At 36.3% G+C, this 23,659-nt stretch overlaps 1 protein-coding gene and 1 long non-coding RNA gene across 2 annotated transcripts in view; one reads left to right on the top strand and one right to left on the bottom strand.

The window, feature by feature from the left end:
• slc9a8 (solute carrier family 9 member 8) overlaps window positions 1-23,659 on the top strand; it is a 58,879-nt gene that overhangs the window by 14,840 nt on the left and 20,380 nt on the right. Inside the window, 4 exon segments of the mRNA NM_001008586.1 lie at window positions 13,489-13,572; window positions 15,190-15,291; window positions 15,443-15,477; window positions 15,555-15,698. Coding sequence (NP_001008586.1) covers window positions 13,489-13,572; window positions 15,190-15,291; window positions 15,443-15,477; window positions 15,555-15,698 — 365 coding nt within the window.
• Window positions 901-5,848, bottom strand: LOC147838137 (uncharacterized). The gene is made up of 3 exons (XR_015523112.1): window positions 4,776-5,848; window positions 3,450-3,643; window positions 901-2,352 (listed from the first exon to the last, which is right to left on the bottom strand). It is a non-coding gene; the product is annotated as an uncharacterized LOC147838137 (long non-coding RNA).

Genomic DNA, 23,659 nt, shown 5'->3' with positions numbered 1-23,659 from the left:
AGGGTATTTAGTGATTCATGACTTTCTTATGAAATTATGTCAAGCTTTAGTGCTTAACAGCACACACAGTCACAGCAAAACGCTGACCTCAGTTATTTATAATTATCAAAGTCAGCAAATGGTTAGGGCTGCTGGATTATGGGAAACATCTTGATCACAATTATTTTGGTCGTAATTATAATCACGATTGTTTAAAACGATTATTAAAACAGCAGAAACCTTTGCTAATTCACAAACGTCACTTTAGAGCTTTCACTTTTGAGCATAATGTCTAAAGTGATGACAAAACAGCTGATTTTACTTACATTTTAAGATTATAAGGCTGAACGGCATGAAATGCCATCAGTCTACAGAAATTTCACAGTATTTCTGTTGCAATCAGGAGATCACAATAATCAACACTGAAAAGCTAAAGCAAAGCAAACACTACCAGATTACTATAGTTTAAGTACAGCACTACAACATACAAAAGAGAGAGGTCGATTTAGAATGTCACTTACCTGCTTTATAGTGATTTGATCAGCTGTAGTTTGAAATATACACTGAGTTAGCCTCCCCTACTCCCCTCTGTCGCCACCTTGTGGCGGAACGTCAACCGTCTTTGTTCTGCTCAATGACAGGCTGATGGTCACGGTTGCGCTGTCTCTCTAAAATTATGAAATATCCTTATATATATATGTATATATATATATATATATATATATATATATATATATATATATATATATATATATATATATATATATATATATATACATCCATACATGCATATAAACATCACAGAAGTAAATTACAATTTACACTATCTTAAAAGAAATCACATAAAAAAACCTTTAACAGCTGAAACAAAAAATGTTTTTTGTAATAATCATATATAATTTTTTCTTTTTTCTTATATTTGAAGATTTGCAATGTACAGTATATAGCAGCAGTAAATAGTATAGGTGTCTCATAAACAATAATAGAGCCAACTATTAAACAATCGTTCATCAGCTAGTAATTCAACTATTTTATAAAGGGTAAAATTAACAAAATGTAGAGTTTTTTTAAAAATATACATATTTAACCAGTTAAACTCCAGAAGTCATCGACTTTCGCTTTAAGATTTAAAGAGCTAGCATTGCACCAGACTGCCGTCAGTGGTTTCGTTTGAAAAGTGTAGAATCTATATTTTATGCACAGATGCATACCTTTGGTTTTTATTCCACTGTACAAAAGTTATTTACACTGAAATACACATTATCAAACAGTTGTCGAATGAATCACAGTGTTTCCATGGCGCAGAAGTGAAAACAATACATTTATGATCAATAAGCAGCTCCAGATAGCACAGACAGCTGTCATCTCTTACCTTATGCTGTGCACTTCAGGGCCATTCTCCTCTGTTTTTGAGCTGATGTGCATAAGTAATCCTTTAATATGTTTGATGTGGTCCAAACACGGTGAATTATGCTTGATCAAACAAAAGAATAGTGAAATATCGAAACAATGATCGGTCCCTGTGGCTTATACAGCACCTCTCACCAGTTGGAATACAATAACTTTTGTTAAAACCCTCTTTTTTTAGGTGTTTATTATAACACAGACAACATATACAGATATTTGAACACTTCCAATGGTGTTTTATGAAAATTCAAAGGGTTTTCTTTAAAATGATACCACATTTTTGCATTTACACCTCTGCATGTGGATTTGGGAAGCTTTTAAATTTGGGTTGGCAAAATCCTGGCGGAAATCCCAAAATAGCAGTTTAAGAGGTTAATAATACATATATTACTTTCCAAAAACTCCCACAGAGGATTTCAGATTTTCCAGAAATGATTAGATCTCTGTCACAAGTTAATTTTTCTAAGTGTCAGTCTGATTCAGCCACATATTGATCAAAGGAAGTACTGATTGTATTTTGGTTTTGCATTGATTTTGTCCATGGAGCACTTGTACATTTGAGCAAATATGTGCTGGTTTCTGTTATTTGAGGGAGTCGCAGGTCATCATAAAAACACATACATCACTATACAAAAGCCAATAGGATCAAATGTTTTGTACCTGCTGCAACCTTATGTACTCAAAATGACAAGCAGCTTTATTTGTTCATGGGAGTGGTGAAAAAGAGACAGGTTTCAGGGTCAGATAAATTAAGGAGTGGCCATAGAGCTGTTAGTCTGAATATAGACAGCTGACCTCAGGGTATTATGAGGAATATTATGTGATGATGTTATTTAATATATCTGTTGAATAAATATTTGCCAAGTCAGTTTAAGTTTATTGATGGGCATTTTACTGTAGTAAACAACAGAGTGGGCGACGCAGTGGAGCAGTAGGTAGTGCTCTTGCCTTACAGCAAAAAGGTCGCTGGTTTAGGCCTCGGCTCATTGGCGTTTCTGTGTGGAGTTTACATGTTCTCCATGCGTTCGCGTGGGTTTCCTCCGGGTGCTCTGGTTTCTCCCACAGTCCAAAGACATTTGGTAGAGGTGAATTGAGTAGGCTAAATTGTCCGTAGTGTATGAGTGTGTGTGAATGAGTGTGTGTGGATGTTTCCCAGAGATAGGTTGCAGCTGGAAGGGCATCCGCTGCGTAAAAACGTGCTGGATAAGTTGGTGGTTCATTCCGCTGTGGCGACCCAGGATTAATAAAGGAACTAAGCTGACAAGAAAATGAATAAACAACAGAGTTTATTTCTAAGTGATTATAAATGAGTATAGAGCGCAGGTGTCAAATCCAGTTCCTGGAGGGCCACGGCTCTGCACAGTTTAGCTTTAACCCTAATTTAACACACTTCATCCAACTAATTGTGTCCTTCAGGCTTGTTTTAATCTTACAGGTAAGTGTGTTTAATTAGGGTTGGAATGAAACTGCAGAGCTGCGGCCCTCCAGGAACTGGATTTGACACCTGTGGTATAGATTAATTAATTATTATTTAGATCAGTAACGAAAATTTTAAAAATGTTTGTATTTTCACTGTAAAACACAAGAATGGAAGCAAATAAGGACATTTGTTTTGAGAAAAAAATTGTCATCACTACATTTGTCATGTTAGACTATATTTATGACAAATATTTATGAAACAATGTCTCTGGAAAATTCTGGAAGGATTGGTTAGAGGCCTTTATGTGTGTATATTTATACATGGTAAAGAAAAAAAAAAAGCATTGAACCCATCACCATTTTTCTCAGAAACCTTAGTTCGAAAGTTGCTGTTGGCAAACTCCACACAGAAACGCCAACTGAGCCGAGGCTCGAACCAGCGACCTTCTTGCTGTGAGGCGACAGCACTACCTACTGCGCCACTGCTTCGCCCATAATTATATTTAATTGGATTTTTCAAGAACAACCACAAAACAACACATACATATACACACACACACACACACACACACACACACACACACACACACACACACACACACACACACACACACACAAACACAAACACGCACAACACTTGGCACTGTCTCGGACAAATCCCATACAATGAGTCAACGAACAAAAAACAATGACAACATAGTTTAGCAAGTGACAACAGAAAATAGAGTAAAGAAGTCAAATTAAATATGTAAAAGAAGTGAATTAAGTCTCTGAAGAATCCTCAGAGGTTGAGTGGCTGGTTTGCTCATCCAGATAGTAAAGAAAAAAACCCTAAACACTAGGGATGTAACGGTATCAGAATTTCACGGTACGGTAATACCTCGGTATGAATGTCACGGTACGGTATTTATTGAATCATTTACAGGAAAAAAAAACTTTTGAAAATACTCCCAAAAAAGTGCCAAAAGTGTCAATGACATACAAATTAGCCATCTATCTGTTAGCTTTGAAACAGGAACCTCAATTTTAATAACAAAAAATATTAAACCATGTAAAAAAAATAAAGTTTCAATTTAGTATTGTTGAAAACTCATCACATTTAACATTTAATCACTCACTCACTTAGATAGAGATGGGTTTAAAGGAAAATTATCATATAACTATAATCTGGTAAAAGCTGGTATCTCTGGGTATTTACAATGTCCCCTGCAACAGAAAAAACCCCTCTCATTTGGGACTGAGGATTCTGGGACAAGAGAGATATGACTTGGCCCATGTTGACAGCAGTGGGGTAACGTTGTGCATTGTCTTTCCCCCACTTGAGAGGACAAACCATGAGTGAGATAGAGATCTCTTTGCGGTACAAGTCAATGTCTGCATCAATCTGAACAGTGTGCTGTGTTTCTGCAGTCCCCATGACTGTTATTAGTCGTATTCCCCAACTTGCAGGCACGTGCACACATAGGGCTCAACCTGTGCAGTGCACATGCCCTTCCAAAACGATCAAAAGTGCCCCCGCGACGCGACACAACCTCCGTCCAGTCCAGCCCTTCAGTAGGCGCGCGATAACACCTCTCTTGAGTATGCGCGCTCAACCCCCCCTCGGCGCTTTACAATACGCGTGCCACAACACAGCTGATCAGAACGCGCGCGACAGCACCGCTATTCAGCACGCGCGCGGCGACAACACCCGCTTTAGGTTCGATCATTTCCATCTTTTTTTCATCTCCGCTACTAGCAGCACACTCCATTTCCGCATTACTGGATCTGTAGCGACAACAGACCGCAAAGGATTATGGCCACGCCGGGGCTGATGGGAAATGAAGTTTCAGCTACCTCCCGTTCGCTTCATTCGCCTGAGCAAATTTTCTCAGAAGACCTATAGTTTTACCGAGTCATGCGACTTCGGTAATATCGAAAAAATTTAATATTGCGGTATGACGGTATTTACAATACCGTTACATCCCTACTAAACACTGAAATAGAATGAGTCCTCAGAAATCTCAGTCTTTCAATCTGTATTACCGAAGTCATGTCTGCAATCCACAGTCGAAATGTAGGAGGTGAAGATGACTTCCAGTTTCAAGTTTTCTTAACAGAGGACGTCATTCCAGTGTTTTTTTTTTTTTTTGCATCAGTTTCATTCAGTTCTGTTTTATGTCATCGGCACTTGTCATAAAAACAAATTCTGCTTTTCGAGCAGAGGACATCCTCCCGGTACATTTTCTCTCTGCTGAGCTTCCTCTTCTCCCATATTCACTCTCTTTCTGTCTCCTGTTTCATTCTCTTTGCCTCACAATAGTGCGTTTCTCTCGCTAGACCCCATTTTGCTCTCACGGCCACCTCTCTTTTCTCTTCCTCTCTCCACCTTTTCATCTCTCTCACTGTTCCAGGCTTTAATTAACATTTTTGTCTGGGATGAGAGGTGATGCCAGGCTGTGTGAGTACAGAGCTTCCTTTTGTTTTAGGAAGTCTAAAGGTCAAGAGGGGCCCTCAGTGCTGTGTGTTTCAGTAACCAGAGACCCTCGCCATGAGCAGCTCAATGGAGCGTGTCTCCACTTCACCGCCTCCAAACTCTGCTCTCAAGCTCTTATTCTGCTACTGTAAACCCCTGTGCTCGATTTGCATTAACCACCCTAAAGGGGACAGTCCACCCAAAGCTGAAAGTCATCATCATTTACTCACCTTTTATTTGTTTTAAACTTATATAAGTTTCCATCTTCTGTTGAACACAAAAGAAGTCATATCGATTAATGCTGGAATTTTTAAAGGTCTTGATATACTTCAAAGTTCTTTTTGTTCTCCGTTTGAGGGTAGAGAGGAGGCTGAGTGACGGGATATTGTTTCCGAACCCTCTGACACCCCCTGCAGTAGTCGTGGTGTTTTAAATTAGGGATGCAACTAACTATTATTTTAATAATCAATTAATCTGTCGATTATTTTTTCGATTAATCGATGAATCGAATAAAAAAAAAACATTAATTTCCAACCGTTTATTCTAAAAAGCTCATCCCTGATATGTTATAATCATGATGATGATGATAATAATAATAATAATAATAATAATAATAATAATAATAAAATAAAAAATTATAAGTTTTGTCCTGTTTTCAATCCCAATATCTAAATATATCTAAATATATCAATCCTCAATATCCAACCATTTATTCTAAAAAGCTCATCCCTGAGCTGTTATAATAATGATGATGATGATAATAATAATAATAAAATAATGAAGTGATAAGTTTTGTCCTGTTTTCAATCCCAATATCTGAATATATCTAAATATATCTAAATATATCAATCCTCAATATCCAACCGTTTATTCTAAAAAGCTAATCCCTGAGCTGTTATAATAATAATAATAATAATAATAATAAAAATAATGATAATAATAATAATACTAAAAAACTAAGAAGTTTTGTCCTGTTTTCAATCCAAATATCTAAATATTTTAAAATCAAGATACATACTAAACACTTGAAATCTTGTTTTCTAAAAAAAAAACCCCACCTCAAAATTAAGTGATTGTTTGCTTAAAACAAGTTCATTATTTGTGAATTGTGTAAAAAAATAATCTTAACGAGATATAATTTCTAACAGAAGTTTTACCAGTTCACATTAGCGTGTAAGTGATCGTGATCTAAATCGTGAGATGGGCGTCGCCATGTTTACTTGCGGCCGCGTGATTGTCTCATTCATAAAAAGCAGAACATGCAGGATTCAGCAAGTAAATTCACCAGTTACTTGTAAGTAAGTGGCTGGTGAACTTGGAGGAGAGTAGATTTAACTTTATAGTTACTTTCTCTATGTGTAATGTGTATCTGATATGAACAAAACACATCGGCAAATTATATATGAATGGATTGTTAGGTTTCCTTGTGTTTTACAAAATCTAAATGTTTTGTTTCACTTGTACTCGTGTGTATTTATATGTCTAAAACATAAAATAAGCATTAGGTGGTTAAAACGCTGCATAATTGTGATAATATGACGCGACTTTCTCAGCGGGGTTAAGTTGGTTTTGTTTTCAGAAAAAATAAGTACTTTTCCAACAGTCCCTAACGGAGAGCTCTGCTCAGCGCGAGCTCTCTCTGGCTCAGCGCCAGACACCGCGCCAAAGCTCAGTCTGATTTTCTCAGTTGTTGCTCTAAACGTAAACGAGCTAACGCTAACTTGTCATGCTTGTCAAGCTGGATAACGAGTAAAACATCAGCACCAGGGACTTTACGGTCCTCACTTTAAAACGGAACAAAAGTAGGATCGTGCTGTTGAACTCCCTTCCTCCTAATCCTTGTCTATGAGTTGCCGAACTCTGTATCAGTGCGCAAGAGACGAAGAGAGACTGTGTTCACTCCGCTCTGCGCTGAAGTAAAGAGTTTTGGTCCCACTTTATATTAAGTGGCCTTAACTAATATGTACTTACACAGGAATTAATAGTTTGTTACAATGTACTTATTGTGTAAATACATGTATTTACTGTGTACCTAAGCTTGATTAAATACATGTATGTAATTACATCTGTAGTTAACTTTTGTTATTACATTTGTAAATACACTGTTGACCATCCCTTACACCTTAACCCACCCTTAAACCTGCCCATGCCACCAAACCTGTTCATAACCCAACCTCTATCCCAACTCAAAAGCACCACAAGTGTTCTCAAATACATTATAAACACAGTAAGTACATTGTATTTATTTTTTTATGTAAGTACATAGTAGTTAAGGACACTTAATATAAAGTGGGACCAGTTTTTTTTAATAATCAAACGTCTCTGTGTTGCGCGACATAACGAATCGATAATGAAATTCGTTGCCAACACTTTTAGTAATTGATTTTTATCAAATTAATCGATTCGTTGTTGCAGCCCTATTTTAAATGTATCATGCTGCTTGAGGCCCCGTTTACACTGATGCGTTTTAGTTATAAAATGGCGATTTAGAATGAAAACAATCCACTTTCACACTGGCGTTTCATCTAGTGTTTCTGAAAAGATCTCCGTTCACACTACACTGCAAAAACACACATCACTTGACCACACACAAACACACACTCTAGCTTGCGCTGCAGCCTATGTGCACGCCTGAGCTCCAGGCAGTCAGCGGGTGCTTTGAGCACACCTCCCAAGACGAGAGCAGTGCACATCGGACAGTTCATCAAGGATATACTGCTGGATCTCATCTCACTATAGTTGTTAAACGTGATGTTCAATTCATCTTGTCTCTATCTAACGACTCTGGTCTTTTAAATCTATTACTTGTTCTCAGGTAATGTGTTTTGGCTGAGCACAAAGATAAGCTAATGTAACAACGTACACTAATTCTGACATCTGACCGATTGCTTGCCTTTATTTCCTATAATATATAAACTTGTTGTACGTTATGCTTTTATAATGTCCTTTATTAATTATTAAAACTAATATTCAGCAAAAGACAGGGTGTGTTTCGTATTTTCAATGAGAATGAAAGGAGGCAGTTATGTTATAGGCTCCGTTTTGTTATAAATTTGCATACAGTGAAGATGACGCTCGTATAAATATGTAGCTACACGCCTCAATATTTTTGGTCCCACTTTATATTAAGTGGCCTTAACTAATATGTACTTACATAGAAATTAATAGTTTGTTACAATGTACTTGTTGTGTAATTACATGCATTTACTGTGTACTTATGCTATGATTAAATAAATGCATGTAATTACATCTGTAATTAACTTTTGTAATTACATTTGTAAATACACTGTTGACCATCCCTTACACCTTAACCCACCCTTAAACCTGCCCATGCCACCAAACCTGTTCATAACCCAACCCCTATCTCAACTCAAAGTACCACGTGTTCTCAAATACATTATAAACACAGTCAGTACATTGTAGTTATTTTTTTGATGCAAGTACATAGTAGTTAAGGACACTTAATATAAAGTGGGACTATATTTTTGGCATCTGTTGTTAACATCAACATGAAAATAGGCAGTTCCTTATATTTTGTTTTCATTTTATTGTTAAGAAAGTAAAACAGTGTAGCCTGGATGATGTGAATGACATTATACAGTACACTGTTCCATTTGAAGATTTACCCGACGTGTCCTTTTCTGGTGACTGTGGAGGTCATTTGACTACAGTGAACTCATTGTCATGTTCAAGAAACTGGTCTGAGATGATTCGTGCTTTATGGCATGGAGCATTATCCTGCTGGAAGTAGCCATCAGAAGATGAGTAAACTGTGGCCAATGTTTTTTTTAATCTTCTATTGTCCAGTTTTGGTGAGCCTGTGCGAATTGTAGCCTCAGTGTCCTGTTCTTAGCTGACAGGAGTGGCACCCGGTGTGGTCTTCTGCTGCTGTAGCCCATCCGTCTCAAAGTTGGACATGTTGTGCGTTCAGAGATGCTCTTCCGCAGACCTTGGTTGTAACAAGTGGTTATTTGAGTTACTGTTGCCTTTCTATCAGCTCGAAACAGTCTGGCCATTCTCCTCTGACCTCTGGCAGGGCATTTGTGCCCACTGAAATGCCCCTCACTGGATATATATATTTTTCAGACCATTCTCTGTAAACCCTAGACATGGTTGTGCGTAAAAATTCCATTACATCAGCAGTTTCTGAAATACTCAGACCAGCCAGTCTGGCATGCCATGCCATGTTCAGAGTCACTTAAATCCCCTTTCTTCCCCATTCTGATGCTCGCTTTCAACTGCAGCAGATCGTCTTGACCATGTCTACATGCCTAAATGCATTGAGTTGCTGCCATGTGATTGGCTGATTAGAAATTTGCATTAACAAGCAGTTAAACAGGTGTACCTAACAAAGTAGCCGGAGAGTGTAAATATCCTTAATACGTGCCATAACATTGATTCCCCCCTCCCTCAAAGGCTATCATTGAAAGACAGAAAGCCAGCTATCACTGCAGTTTTAGAATGCCGGAAGCAACGTGGTGCTCAAGTGAGGTATTGAGTTGTGAGGACAGCTTGTTTTAGGAGTTTGTCTTTACAAAATGAAGACAGAATAGTTTTGTATCTCATTTTACTGCAATAGGGTATACAGTATGCCGAAGCATGCTATTGGGACTTTTAATTTGCCAGTAACCTGGGTTAAGCGCTTCCGGCGAACTGTATGCAATGGAAAAACCAGCGCATTTAAGGTCTGTTTTCTTTCAAAATCAGCGATCTCCATTAGCTGAGTGATATCCAATATAAAGTGGGTCTCAGATTGTACAAGAAGCACTGCATTACATTACATTTCCCCCGCCGTGTCTTTGTAAAATGAGCATTTATTTCACCCCGGTATATTCAATGGCGCTTCTGCGCTAGCCTGCCGATTCTGACGGGCGCATGCGAGTAAACGACTTTTTGTCTCGTTTTACGCTTGAGCAACTAAATGAATGCCAGAGTTTATTTAACTGAATGTTTTTTAATGACATTACAACATCGATGCTGTAAAAGGAACCGAATAAAATGGAAAAAAAATTCACAAAAACAGCTCACCGGAAGTTTATCAGCATGGAAAAAACCCTAGCTCGGCATATACCCCATTATTGGGCTCACGGATTCAAAGATGACAAGATATCACATTTGTAATAGATTGGATGGATGGATTGAGGCTATAGGCTCAGAACAGCATGTGGGTTTTAGCCAGCAGCTCATCCTCCTGAGGCTACGACATGCTGTTCTCTTGTCACCGATACAGATGGACTTTTGCACCTTTAACTGTCTGCACATATGCTCAGTTCATAAATCATGCCTTTGCTCCCAATGCGCATGCAATCCCGTGCTCCACACTTTCCTTCCTCATTCTTGAGCTTCATTACTGTTAAATAAACTCAAAGGTGTGGCTGCGTCTTTGGCTTAATAGGTGGTGGCTTACAAAAACAGCATCTTAACCAAGAAACTATTTAGTGAACTGAAGTGTTTTTCTAGGGCAGCTCCGAGCAAACATGACCGATTGCACAAAAGAATTTGCAGCAAATATTTGGCACAAATCTTTCTCTCGAGTTGATTGACTCAAATATTATTCTAATCTCCTATCATTTACTCAAGACTTTTATAATGAGATTTATTATTATTTTTCTTTTCTTTTTAAAATATATAAATAGATCCGAGATATTTCCTCAGAATTAGTAATAATCTAGTAATTAAAGTAATCAATGTGAATCCGTATTATATGTGCATTCAAAAAAATAATCTCTTAAGGCCCAAGGTGTTTTTTTTTTTTTTACATGCATTTTTTTATTTCTCTTTGCTATTTGGGCTTATTGGAACCTAATTAGAATAAAAATCTAAGTATCATCTTTTAATATGATGTACTTTTAGAGAAAAATTATGTCCATATATGTGGACTCCGAATTTACTTAAAGGACACATAGTTTACCCCTTTTTTATGATTTAATATAAGTATTATGGTTTTGGTTATGGTTTTGATTTTGGACAGTTAAAAATAGGATTTAGGACATTTCATATGCTTTAAAACAGTTGCAGGATGACACTGTATGCCTGTAACAAAATATAAAACATTCAAAGTATTTGTCAACGTAATGTGGACGCTCAAGCCCTAGGAGGTTAAAAGTAATCTTCAAAAGATAAAGGCTAAATTGTTAAAGTCAATGCTTACAGGTTTCCAGCATTATGCAAAACATCTTCGTTTGTGTTTAACAGAGTAAAAAGTAACTAAAAGAGTTTTGGAAGTGAATAAGAGAGTAAATGATGACAGAAATTTCAGATTTGGGTGAATGTACCTAAAATACTCTACAGATTTCAATAACACTAATAAAAAAAAAGTCCACAGATTTTATGAAATTCATTTTTTAATGATTTCATTCAGATTTAATAATATCATAATGAAACGTATCTCATATTTCATACTGCATTCATTCACATACACTGCATTAATTGTATGAACACAATCTACACAGTTGGATCTACATTATTTAAAATTTCTATGGTATTTCTAGATAAAAGAGGGATATAAGCAAAATACATTGTTTTGGACTTTGGAAAATCAGTGTAGCTTACAAGTGATAACACACACAACGGCAACATATGTCTAAAATGGCAAAAAATGGCACTTTAAGTGAAGATTCTACTAAAGTGCATATAAAATCTGTTACTCCAGCAGCTTTTTGGTTTTGCACCTGACTACACTCCCTAAGCAAACAAATCAAGCAGTCTTCTGCATGTTATGAAATGTAACAGACATATTTAGAGTTAAAGTCAGAATTATTAGCCCCCTGTTTATTTTTTTTACCTAATTTCTGTTTAATGGAGAGAATAATTTTTCAACACATTTCTAATCATAATAGTTTTAATAACTCATTTCTAATAACTGATTTATTTTATCTTTTCCATGATGACAGAAAATAATATTTGACTAGATATTTTTCAAGACACTTCTATACAGCTTAAAGTGACATTTAAAGGCTTAATAAGGTTAATTAGGTTAAGTAGGCAGGTTAAGATAATTAGGCAAGTTATTGTATAACGATGGTTTGTTCTTTTGAAAACAAAAAATATAGCTTAAAGGGGCTAATACTTTTGACCTTAAAATGGTGTTTAAAAAATTAAAAACTGCTTTTATTCTAGGCGAAATAAAACAAATAAGGCTTTCTCCAGAAGAAAAAATATTATCAGACATACTGTGAAAATTTCCTTGCTCTGTTAAACATTGTTTGGGAAATATTTAAAAAATAAAAAATAATTAAAACGGGGGATAATAATTCTGACTTCAACTGTATATCCAGAGAGAGAGAGGGAAAGAGAGAGAGATATGTTTCTACAGGTGATTTGTCAAGCATGCACACTCAGATCTGCATAATGTTAATGCTCTCGTGGATTTCTCGAAAGGTTCATGATGTCTTAGTGATTAGGATAGAGACGAATCTCAGTGGAGCTGAAAGAGAATGTGCTGGCCTCCTTCCACAGGAACTTGAAGAATGAGAATGAGTGCATGTTGTGGATTGTGATGCACTTGCGGTTTCATGCATGAAACGTGTCCTTGTGCATTTCCGCACATGTGCTTTTGTTATCGCAGAATCAACACAATTCAGCTTCGTGCCCAAGTGTATTGTAAATGTTTCAGTGCACTCACTATTACACACATACTCACAGACCTATTAAACATCCTCATTCTCAGACTCTGTGCGCGCACTCTGGTCATGAAAGTGTATTTATACACATCTCATAATAGTCAATCTAAAGTCCAAGGATAAAATAATATCTTGAAATAATAAAATATAACCATAAATCTGTTAGAAAAACAAATAAAGAGAAATAAACAGTGAACATCACCAAATCGAAAGATCACTGCTGCTGCTGTGCTTAATAGCTTTTAAAGCTACTATTTAAATAGCACTAATTAGCAGGGTTTGCAGATTTCCAATAAAGCTGAACTCATTTTAATTAAACTTGAGATCATTTATGAAAAAAAGTCTCTTCATTTATAATTATTGCTGCAAAATGACTCTCAAGGTAAAATATAATGCAGCAAGTTTTAAGTTGTGATGTTTAGGAAAGGGTTATTGGTCTAATTTGATTGGTAAGCGGGCTAGTTTTGTTTCTCATCTGCATGACCTCCTCATACGACTAACCTGTGATTTGATAAGAAAAGCAGCGAGTTAAATGAGCAGAATCCATTATCCAGAAAAAGAAAATCTTCATGTTTATGGACACATTTTTCTGTGTTTCTTTTACAGGAGGAGGAGATGTTTCGTCCTAATATGTTCTTCCTGTTACTTCTTCCACCAATCATTTTTGAGTCTGGATACTCATTGCATAAGGTAAACATTGGTGTAATGTTAATTATGATCAATATTTTGCTGTAAAATGTGACATAAATTCACCCTGAAATCGTAACCGAATGTGCTAAATAATGACATAACAAATAGATGATTAAAACACACCAGATATGGTATGCATGAATAAATCGTGCTATTTGCATGTAAATAGATACGTGAGCCTTTTAAGTTTACTCGCTTCATTAGCGCATCAAATTCAATAAAATAATTACAAGTTTAACTACTATTTTTTTTATTTCATATATTAAGTTTTTAGTTAGGATACTCCCAAAATAATTATTGAAAAATCAGCAGATTTTTTTTTTTTTACAATATTCTCCACAGAAATAGCAAAAAATATCCGCAGATTCTGTCTGGCCCTACTTATTTGTAAAAAAAAAAACTACGGTTATTGAGTAATTTGTTTATATTACTGTTGTTCTTTGACTACATGAATGAGTTGTTCAGTTTTGAACATTTGACATTTTTGCAACACAGCGCTTTACCACAATTTAGCCAGCAGAGGTCCTCATTGAGCTTTGATTTGGAAAGCTTCGAGTAACGAACGTTTTTTTCCGATACAATCGAACAGTTCACTAGTTCAGAAGACTTCATTTCACCATCAATAATAGACACGGATCATTTGTGGAGCTTCTGTCTGCCCAGCGACTTGTAGTTTGGTTTCTAAATGGCTAACACGGATTGTTGAGAGAGTAGCTGTGCTTTAGGAAGGCTGAAAAACAGCGTAGATTCGTTTGGCGCCGTGTCAACTAGATTCTTTCAGAGGTGCACCCAGCTCAGTGAGTTCATCAACTCCTAAAGAAACTGTACTTGAATAATGGAAGCTTTCAGCGGTGCTTTTGATTGAGGTGAGCCCAGTTTGATGAGATGTTGTCCGGAGTCAGCAGGAGGATTTCTTCTTGGGACACCAACAACAGGCACTATGTTATAATCATGCTCATACTAAAGCAAGCTCCTGATTGGTTAACATGGTGCAAATGTCTGTTGCGTGATGCACGTCAAACTCGAAAACGCACAACTCGCACCCCTTTATTCGTAAAATCATATTATTCGCACCACCTCATTTGCGAGAATCGTGCTGCAGGATGTCAGTTTACATGTTTGCATTGACTTAACATGTAGATCACTTGAGCTTGATGCCTCATCCACGTCTGGTGTGAACGCACAATTACAGTTGTGTTGTTTAATATTGTCATATTTGTGCTACATCTCAATAAATAGATCAAAAAATCCAAAACTAAACACACACATGCACAAAAAAACTGAAATTATTTCTATTTGTAGGCTGCGCTCAAGTATAAACAGTACAATACAACACAATCAGTGTCATCTGATTCACAAATTAACATCACGAACTAGCTCTTTTAATGAATTGTTTTATTCTAAAAGAAACACAGATGTCTGAAAGATATTTAACAGCCTAAATATCTTGACCTAGTCTTTTGAATCAAATAGTACAGTGTGAAATCTAAGAATAGCACTTTAATTAGTCAGCAAACTGTTTTCGAGGAATATCAGTATTGTTTGCCCTCTGGCTCAAGTTAGAGACTCTTATAGTTCTAAAAACAGATTGACCATTCAGGTTTTTATTTTCTGCAGGGTAATTTTTTCCAAAACATAGGCTCCATCACGTTATTCGCCGTGTTTGGAACAGCGATTTCAGCTTTCATCGTGGGAGGGGGAATCTACTTCCTAGGCCAGGTATGTTATTTTTGTTTTATGAAACTTTTCTCACGTCTTTCTATGTAAACAGACCTGTAAATGAGTTCGGTGAGTGGTTCATCTAGTTAAACTGGTTTGCACGCCTTAACCACAATAGTGACTGGCATGTTTCAATGTGTCTGTTGAACAGGCCGATGTTATCTACAAGATGACGATGACAGACAGGTGAGAAGTCTGCTTGTATACTATCAAGAAAAGTGTTTTGAGAATGCACATGCACAGTCTTTTTCTTTTTCCTCCAGTTTTGCGTTCGGCTCTCTGATCTCCGCTGTAGATCCCGTGGCCACCATCGCCATCTTTAACGCTCTGAATGTGGATCCTGTACTCAACATGCTGGTGTTTGGGGAGAGCATCCTAAACGACGCTGTCTCCATCGTATTAACAAAGTACGCATCTAAACTCTTATGCTTTCTTTCATCAAGTCAGTCCTTTGGACCTAAAAACAATGCATCTCACACTCATTATGCTTCTTTCCACTAAGCTAAAAATAACTGGCTGCTTATTTGGAAATATGCAGCGATTTCAGAAAGATCATCTTTACGTAACTTATCAAATTGTTCTATTGAAGGATTACTAAGGAACATTTTCAAATTGAACGACGCCATATCAAAATTGTCACTAAACAACTAACTAGAAGCAATAGACGAGTCTTACCCAAACTCACGCTTTTGCACATTTGACGGACTTGCCCCCGAGCTACAATTCACACACATGTATGAAAATTGGCACACACATCAAACATGCCAATACCTACAAAAAAGTCTCATAGAGTGAAATCTCAAACCCAACAGGAAGTCAGATATTTTTTACTTCGTGTGCCAAGAAAGTGCACTTTTTGCAATTTTCAGGCAGTGTATATTATCGAACTCCTCCTAGGGATTTTATCCGATCAACACCAAAATTCGGTATTGTCATCTAAAGCCCTTGGCAATGTGAATTTGCGAAGATCTAGAGTTTTCGTCAAAGGGCCGTGTCCGTTGCAGCCTCGCAAACTTTTAACGATTCACCGTTAAACAATAACTTGTTACAACTCAGGCATGCATTGCCTGATCTGCATCTGCAGTATTAAAGTCTTAATACCAATATCCAGTTACAGTTATAGCACCACCTGCTGGCAACAGGACATGACATGTTTTAGTTTGCCAAAGTCCTCCCACAAATTTTATGACATCAAATCCATGTTCCATTAGTTTAATCCAAAGGCTTTTACGATGTTAAATTGTGAAGAACTAGAGTTTTCGCCGAAGGGCATGTCCGTGGCAGACTGACAAATTTCAGTGTATCACCATGGAGGAGGAAGTACTTTTACCTCAGCCAAACATAGTCTGATCTGCCAGAAAATTCACAGGTTTGATGAGATTCATGTGCTGAGGACATCTACATGCCAATATTGAGTCACAGTCATAGCGCCACCTGCTGACAGAAGGAATTTTAGGAAAAAAAATGTGATTTTCTCAGGTTTTTTTAAATAACTCAGCTTAAATTATAATTGGCCACTGTTCTCTGTCATCTTAAGGCCACTGGGCGGCGGTGAGCCAGGTGCGAGGTCCCTTTAATTGCTGCTTGCAGCTTTAATTTTCATTCATTTATTCATTTTCTTGTCGGCTTAGTCCCTTTATTAATCCGGGGTCGCCACAGCGGAATGAACCGCCAACTTATCCAGCAAGTTTTTACGCAACAGATGCCCTTCCAGCCGCAACCCATCTCTGGGAATCATCCACACACACATTCACACACACACACACACACACACACACACACACACACACACACACACACACACACACACACACACACTATGGACAATTTAGCCTACCCAATTCACCTGTACCGCATGTCTTTGGACTGTGGGGAAAACCCACACGAAGGCAGGGAGAACATGCAAACTCCACACAGAAACGACAACTGAGCCGAAGTTGAACCAGCGACCCAACGATTGCTGTGAGGCGACAGCACTACCTACTGCGGCACTGCCTCGCCAGCTTTAATTTTAAACAAATATTTTTTTGCGCACCCCATTGACAGATTTTTATTTTAAGGAAAGACTCTTGATTTCTGACTCAAACTGTGGACTTATTGTTTCTGAAAACAAGACAATATGTTTTACAAGCAGAAAAATGCTTCTTGATATATTTTATGTTATATGTTTTGAAAAAGTGAACCAATGTGACAACTTTTTCTGACAGCTATGATTTACAGCGGGTGGTGAAATGTCCTCACCACAGTCTTTGCAAAAGTAGATGACCCCAAATCTGCACAGCTTCTGCAGTGGACCAAAATGAAATGATCAAACCTCAAATGCAGACTGATCCGTGTGGTTTTGCAGACACAGACTCAGCATCAACCAGCAGCATTTGGTTGTGAGTTGGTGTAATTTCTCCTGCATAAACTGGTCACGCTCTCTCTTTGTCTCAGCAGGTGTTCGTGTAAGTGTGTCAGGCTCTCCAGTCTGTGGCCAAGCTGCCGTTGGCCTTGTGGCCTGCAGACATCCCCATTCTGTCTGTTTCTGCCTTCTGCTCGTTTTTCACTTCCATGTCCCATGATTTATGGCCAAATGAAAGTGTTCTGTGTTTCCGTGTGATAAATCTGCTATGATTCAGGCTCTCCAACTTTAAGTCTTGCAAAAAAAACTGTGATACACTGCAAAAAGATACTTTGCTTACTTAGATTGTTTGTCCAAAAATCTAAAAAGTCTAAAATAATGAAGCATTTTCTAGACAAGCAATAAAAATTGTCTTGTTTGAAGAAATGTGTCAAACTTACAAGCTAAATAATCTGCTTATGGGGTAAGAAAAATAGTCCTGTTTTATCTTTTGACCTAAGATTATTTTGCTTAACCATTGGCAGATTATTGAGCTTGTTTTAAGGAAAAACTCACTTATTTTTAACACATTGATTCTTAAAATAAGATTTTTTCTTTCTTTCTTCATTTAAGAATTTTGGGATACTGTATTTAGACTAGGGCTGGGCGATACAGCAAAAAAAGTATCACAACATATTATTTTATACCATTCGATATCGATAATTATTAAATATCTCATTTACAATCCATTGAGGAATTTTCAGGATATTTTTTTATTTATTTAACCGCTTTATTTTAATTTACCAACATTACTAAGGCGAATAGTTTTAATAGTCAAATAAATAAATAAATAAAATAAACAAAAATATCTTGCCTCATGTCTTAGAATAAAATAAGCAAAAGTGTTAAAGAGATTCTTAAACTTGATAAGTATGTTAGAAAGTGTGTGCAATGGTGAAGTGTAAATGCTGAGCAATCAAAGCAAACTTTAAGGTAGATCAGCATCTGTAAGATGTCAATAATAATGTTGCAGTGAACCTCAAACTCTGTCAACAAAACTAATTATGATAATCAAATCTGTGTATGTGTGTGAATGAGTGTGTATGGGTGTTACCCAGTATGGGGTTGCAGCTGAAAGGGCATCCGCTGCATAAAACAAATGCTGGATAAGTTAGCGGATCGTTCCGCTGTGGTGACCCCTGATGAATGAATGGACTAATCCGAAAAGAAAATGAATGAATGAATGATATTAACATTACACAAATGCAAATGGTCATGAATGAACTGAAAAATAGGCATGGAGACATGAAGAAGGCATTAAAGTTGTGGTTTTTATATTTATGTAGAAAATAATTTTTGTAACATTTTAATTCTTCAATTTTTTTCATATGTAAAGATATTTGTGTATTGCATCCTGTGTGTAGTAAGCAAAGTGTAAGCGTTTGAACCTGCATAGGCGGATGACTAACATGCTCTCAGCTTGTTTTCAGAGCAGCTTTTGGGTGGTCAATAGCGCAGTCGATTTCAGTTCCTCAAAATAGCAACACGCCAACATTGCACCTTAACACACCTCTATTTTAGCCCAGCATGCCCATGAGTCCACAAAGTGGATTTGCTTTTTAAACAACATGCTGCAAAATGTGAAAATTAAGGTTGAGCTGGTCTGAAAATAGCAACAAATCGCGCCAAACATGTCTAGCGCCTTATTGCACCGGGTGTATGATAGGGCCCTAAATCACACAAGCAGATTCATTTATCATAATTCTGCCTTTATATTAATATTATGCAATTGTGAATTTATTTTCTCAGAATTCTGACCTTATAACTCGAATTGTGAATTTTTGTGTCAATATTAGCTTTATATCACACAATTGCATCTTCATTTCTCAGAATTCCGACCTTATTTCTCAGAATTGTGAGTTTATATCGATGAAAAGTGTACTGCAATTCTGAGATAAAAAGTCGTAATATCCTTTTTTAATAAAAAAAAATATATATGCTTTTATTTTTTTAATAAAAAAAAGAATTAATTAAAAAAAAAAAATTTTTAAATGTTTTTTAATTTATTAAAAAAAATTTATTAATAGATTCAGGAACGGGCTTCCATACTTAAGCGTATCAGGTCAAATAAAAACACAAACTCGAAAACAGTACTGCCAATTCGCTTCATACACTGCAAAAATGCTTTTCTTAGACTGTTAGAGAAAGTGATGCGACTTTTGCACAGTACTGCACTTACACACTGATTTTTATAGCTAACTAGTACTAAGGGACTACATGGTATTAAGGGATAGTTCATCCAAATATAATATAAAATAAAATAAAACTGCCATCATTTACTTTTTTGAGTTTCTTTTTATCTGTTGAACATTCTTTTCTGTTGAGAATGTGTTGCTGGCACCCATTGACTTCCATAGTAGGAAAAATAATTACTATGAAGGTCAATGGGTGTCAGTGTAACCCCGCCGGTCCTAGACCACCCAACCAGTTTCGAGCTGGGATCAAACTGGTGACCTTCCGCATGGGAGTCGGTTGCTCTAACACAGAGGCTCTAGCATCTGTCACTAGAGCATCTTAAGAGGTCAGAGGAGTGAGGTTTACCTGCACAGCACTTACTAGCTGCCCTCTGTTACACTAGCAACCATCATTCTTCAAAATATCTTCTTTTGGGTTTGACAATGAAAGAAAATCTTTTTGGAGGAACTATCCCTTTAAGTATAATTAGGCTAGCTTCTAGGGAAGCACACGTTTCTCCAGAATGTTCTGTAGGATTAAGTTTGTCTTCCTTGGAATTACTGGAACAGCCAAACCCATTCATTAGCTAGAGGTTTTCAAATGCTCTTAGCAATGCAGTGGACATACATTAAGGGTGTTTCTTTGGTTTTCTTCAGTTTTCCCCTGCAACAACAGCTAAAAGTTTGCTATATCTTGCTGACACTAAATATACTCATCACATTAAAGATACTCATTTGTGGCAACTTGTAATGGAAAACTAAATGTTGTTTTTCTTTACTGGAAAAGACTAATGCATTAATTAATTAATTCATCAATTCATTAAACACACACACACACACACACCCATACAGTGGTGTGAAGAAGTGTTTGCCCCTTATCGCCCATTTCCACTGACTGGTACAGTATCGTACATGTAAGTATGGGTCACCTTAATCAAGCTTGTGTTTCCACTGGGCGTGGTGTACGACAGAAACTTTCAGACGACGTCATTTTTACTCGAAGAAATGTCACAGTAAAGCTGTACGGGTCGTTCACATAAAATGAGAAGCACTTCTCGCAAAACAGCAGCTAAATGTGGCTGGAAAAATATTCAAAGGCTTTTATCTTCATAAACTGCGTGGATGTGAATTTGTCTGAATGTTCTGATTGGCTGGAGTTCATGTCTAGAACGCGCTCTTTCCGGCAATCTTCCTTCTGCGTTTACACAGTGCAGCATTTTGGCAAATTACCCGTAATCTTACAACTTCTCTTTCCGGAAAATAGCCGGAACTAATTTTTTCATAAGGGGCCTGTTCACATTACAGAGCTTTCCGGAAAACTACCGGCAATTTTCCGGAAAGGACTGTATTTGTGAACAGGCCCCTTTTGGAAAAGGTCTGTATGTGTGAAAGGGGCTATTGACTAACATTAATGCACCACTAACTTTAAAGTGTGACAAACATGCAAAAATAACACTTTTCACACCACTTTATCTGGATTAATTTTTGTGTGGTGTGTTTGTGTGTGTTCTTAGACATTTAAATGTCCAATATAACATAATTTGTGCTTTAAAATAACACTGTTTCATACATAATATATATATATTTGGAAATATAAATTGAATATATATATATATATATATATATATATATATATATATATATATATATATATATATATATATATATATATATATTCAATTATTTTGTTGAAAAATATTTATATATATATATATATAAATATATATATATATATATATATATATATATATATATATATATATATATATATATATATATATATTCTTTTGAATATGAACTTTTTAGACATTTCATCACACAAGTCAAAACAATTCACTATATATTAAATTAATTTATTAATTCATTCATTCCTTTTTCTTCGGCTAAATCCCTCATTTATAAGGGATCCTTACAGCCAAATGAACTGTTAACCATTCAGTGTTATCCACTGAGCCCCCGTGCCGCATAATAATTAATTATGTAAAGAAATCTGACTGTCTGGTAAATCGCAAGCCATCAAATCATAACAGAACCTATATAGATACAAAAATAATCAAATGTAAATATTACCAGGGGTGGCCAACCCTGTTCCTGGAGAGCCACCTTCCTGCAGATTTCAGTTGCTACCCATATCAAACACACCTGCCTGTAATTATCACGTGTTATTCAGGTCCTAATTATTTGATTCAGGTGTGTTTGATATGGGTAGCAACTGAAATCTGCAGGAAGGTGGCTCTCCAGGAACAGGGTTGGCCACCCCTGTTATATACACTACTGGTCAAAAGTTTGGGGTCAGTTTGGTTTTTAGACGTTTTGAAAGGTTGCATTTATTTAATCAAACATACAGTACAAATTGTCAAATGTTTTTGCACTATAAAATAACCATTTAAAAGTAGTTTATAATTTAATTTAATAATTTATTCCAGTGATTTTAATGATGAATTTTCAGCTTCATTACTCCAGTCTTCAGAGTCACATGACCCTTCAGAAATCACTTATTATTATTGTTATTATTGTTACTATTAATATTATTGTTATTCATGGTAATAGTATTATTATAATATTATTATAAGAGTATAATTAGTATATTTAATAAATAAGCATTTTAACAAATTAACATTTTGCCACCTTATATAAGCTTTTGACCGACACAATAAAAAATAAACCTCCCATTGTGAGAGGTTGTTAACAAAACATAATATAAAAAGTTTATAACATTGTTGAAGTCATATGACATACATTGTAAAAACTAAATATTTGACCTTTCATACGTCCAAACCGGTCTTTCTGCTTAGTCATTTGGCACTGCTCTATTGTGGAGGTCTCATGCCATCAATTATTTACAAGCCATGTTTTTAAATTAGCCGTTAGATCCACTTACATGACACATCGTGAGAATAAAACAGAACTGATTATTGCATGTAACCTAAGAGCTAACACTTGTAACCATCGAGCTGCCAAACCATCTTGTTTGTGCTCTACCGCATCGTTTAAAAGTTTCAGTGAAAATGGAGCCTTCATAATAATGTGGAATAATTGAGCATAAGACACATCTGTCACCACCTTTCCTTCCAGCTCCTGAATGATAGGAGATTACATCTGTGGATTTGGATCAGAGCGGCAGGCCAATCCTGAATTTGCTGAGCACGACTAGATCAGATCCATATATAACATGAGCGTTTCTATCTTTACAGCAGATTAGTTCTACGCAATATACACTGTAAAATGCTGAGTTTTATACAATTCCCACACTTTAGATAAAATTACATTGGCAAAATGTCAAAACAACAAATATGTTTATGTTAATTTAACTTATTTTAATAAAATGTAAATAAAAACATAAATGAAAAAGCTTATTTAATGACCGTCTTCGTTCAATCAAAATAGCAAACACTGAACATCTCTATATTTAAACAAAAAGACTACTTTATTTATTTATTGAGGCCTACTTATTTGTACTGAATGTTTCTAGTTGTCGATTAATTCTTCTACTTTCCTAAAGGAATCCTCAGTGCACTTAACAAGTTTACAACGATAATAAAGTGTGTTAACTAATTTTTTATGATTAATGAATAGGGGTGTATCGATTGAAATTTATGCTCAATTTCGATTATCGAATCAAAAAATAGAATCCTCGATGCTGCCACGCCCCCATGTCACATCAGCTTGGCTTGCCAAGCGGGAAAGAAACAGGCTTGTTGAAGTGCTTGTTAAACTGCAGATACAGGAGACCCGTCGACAGAGCTTAAACCCTCTCCTCTTTCAATGAAGTCGCCGGTGTGTAAGCATTTTGGATTTCCAGTGAGTTATG

Source organism: Danio rerio, chromosome 23, assembly GCF_052040795.2.
Source record: "Danio rerio strain M-AB ecotype USA chromosome 23, GRCz13ab, whole genome shotgun sequence".
Taxonomy (NCBI): domain Eukaryota; kingdom Metazoa; phylum Chordata; class Actinopteri; order Cypriniformes; family Danionidae; genus Danio; species Danio rerio.
Note: the sequence above shows the minus strand (reverse complement) of the source record. Positions and strands in the feature narration are given on the sequence as shown.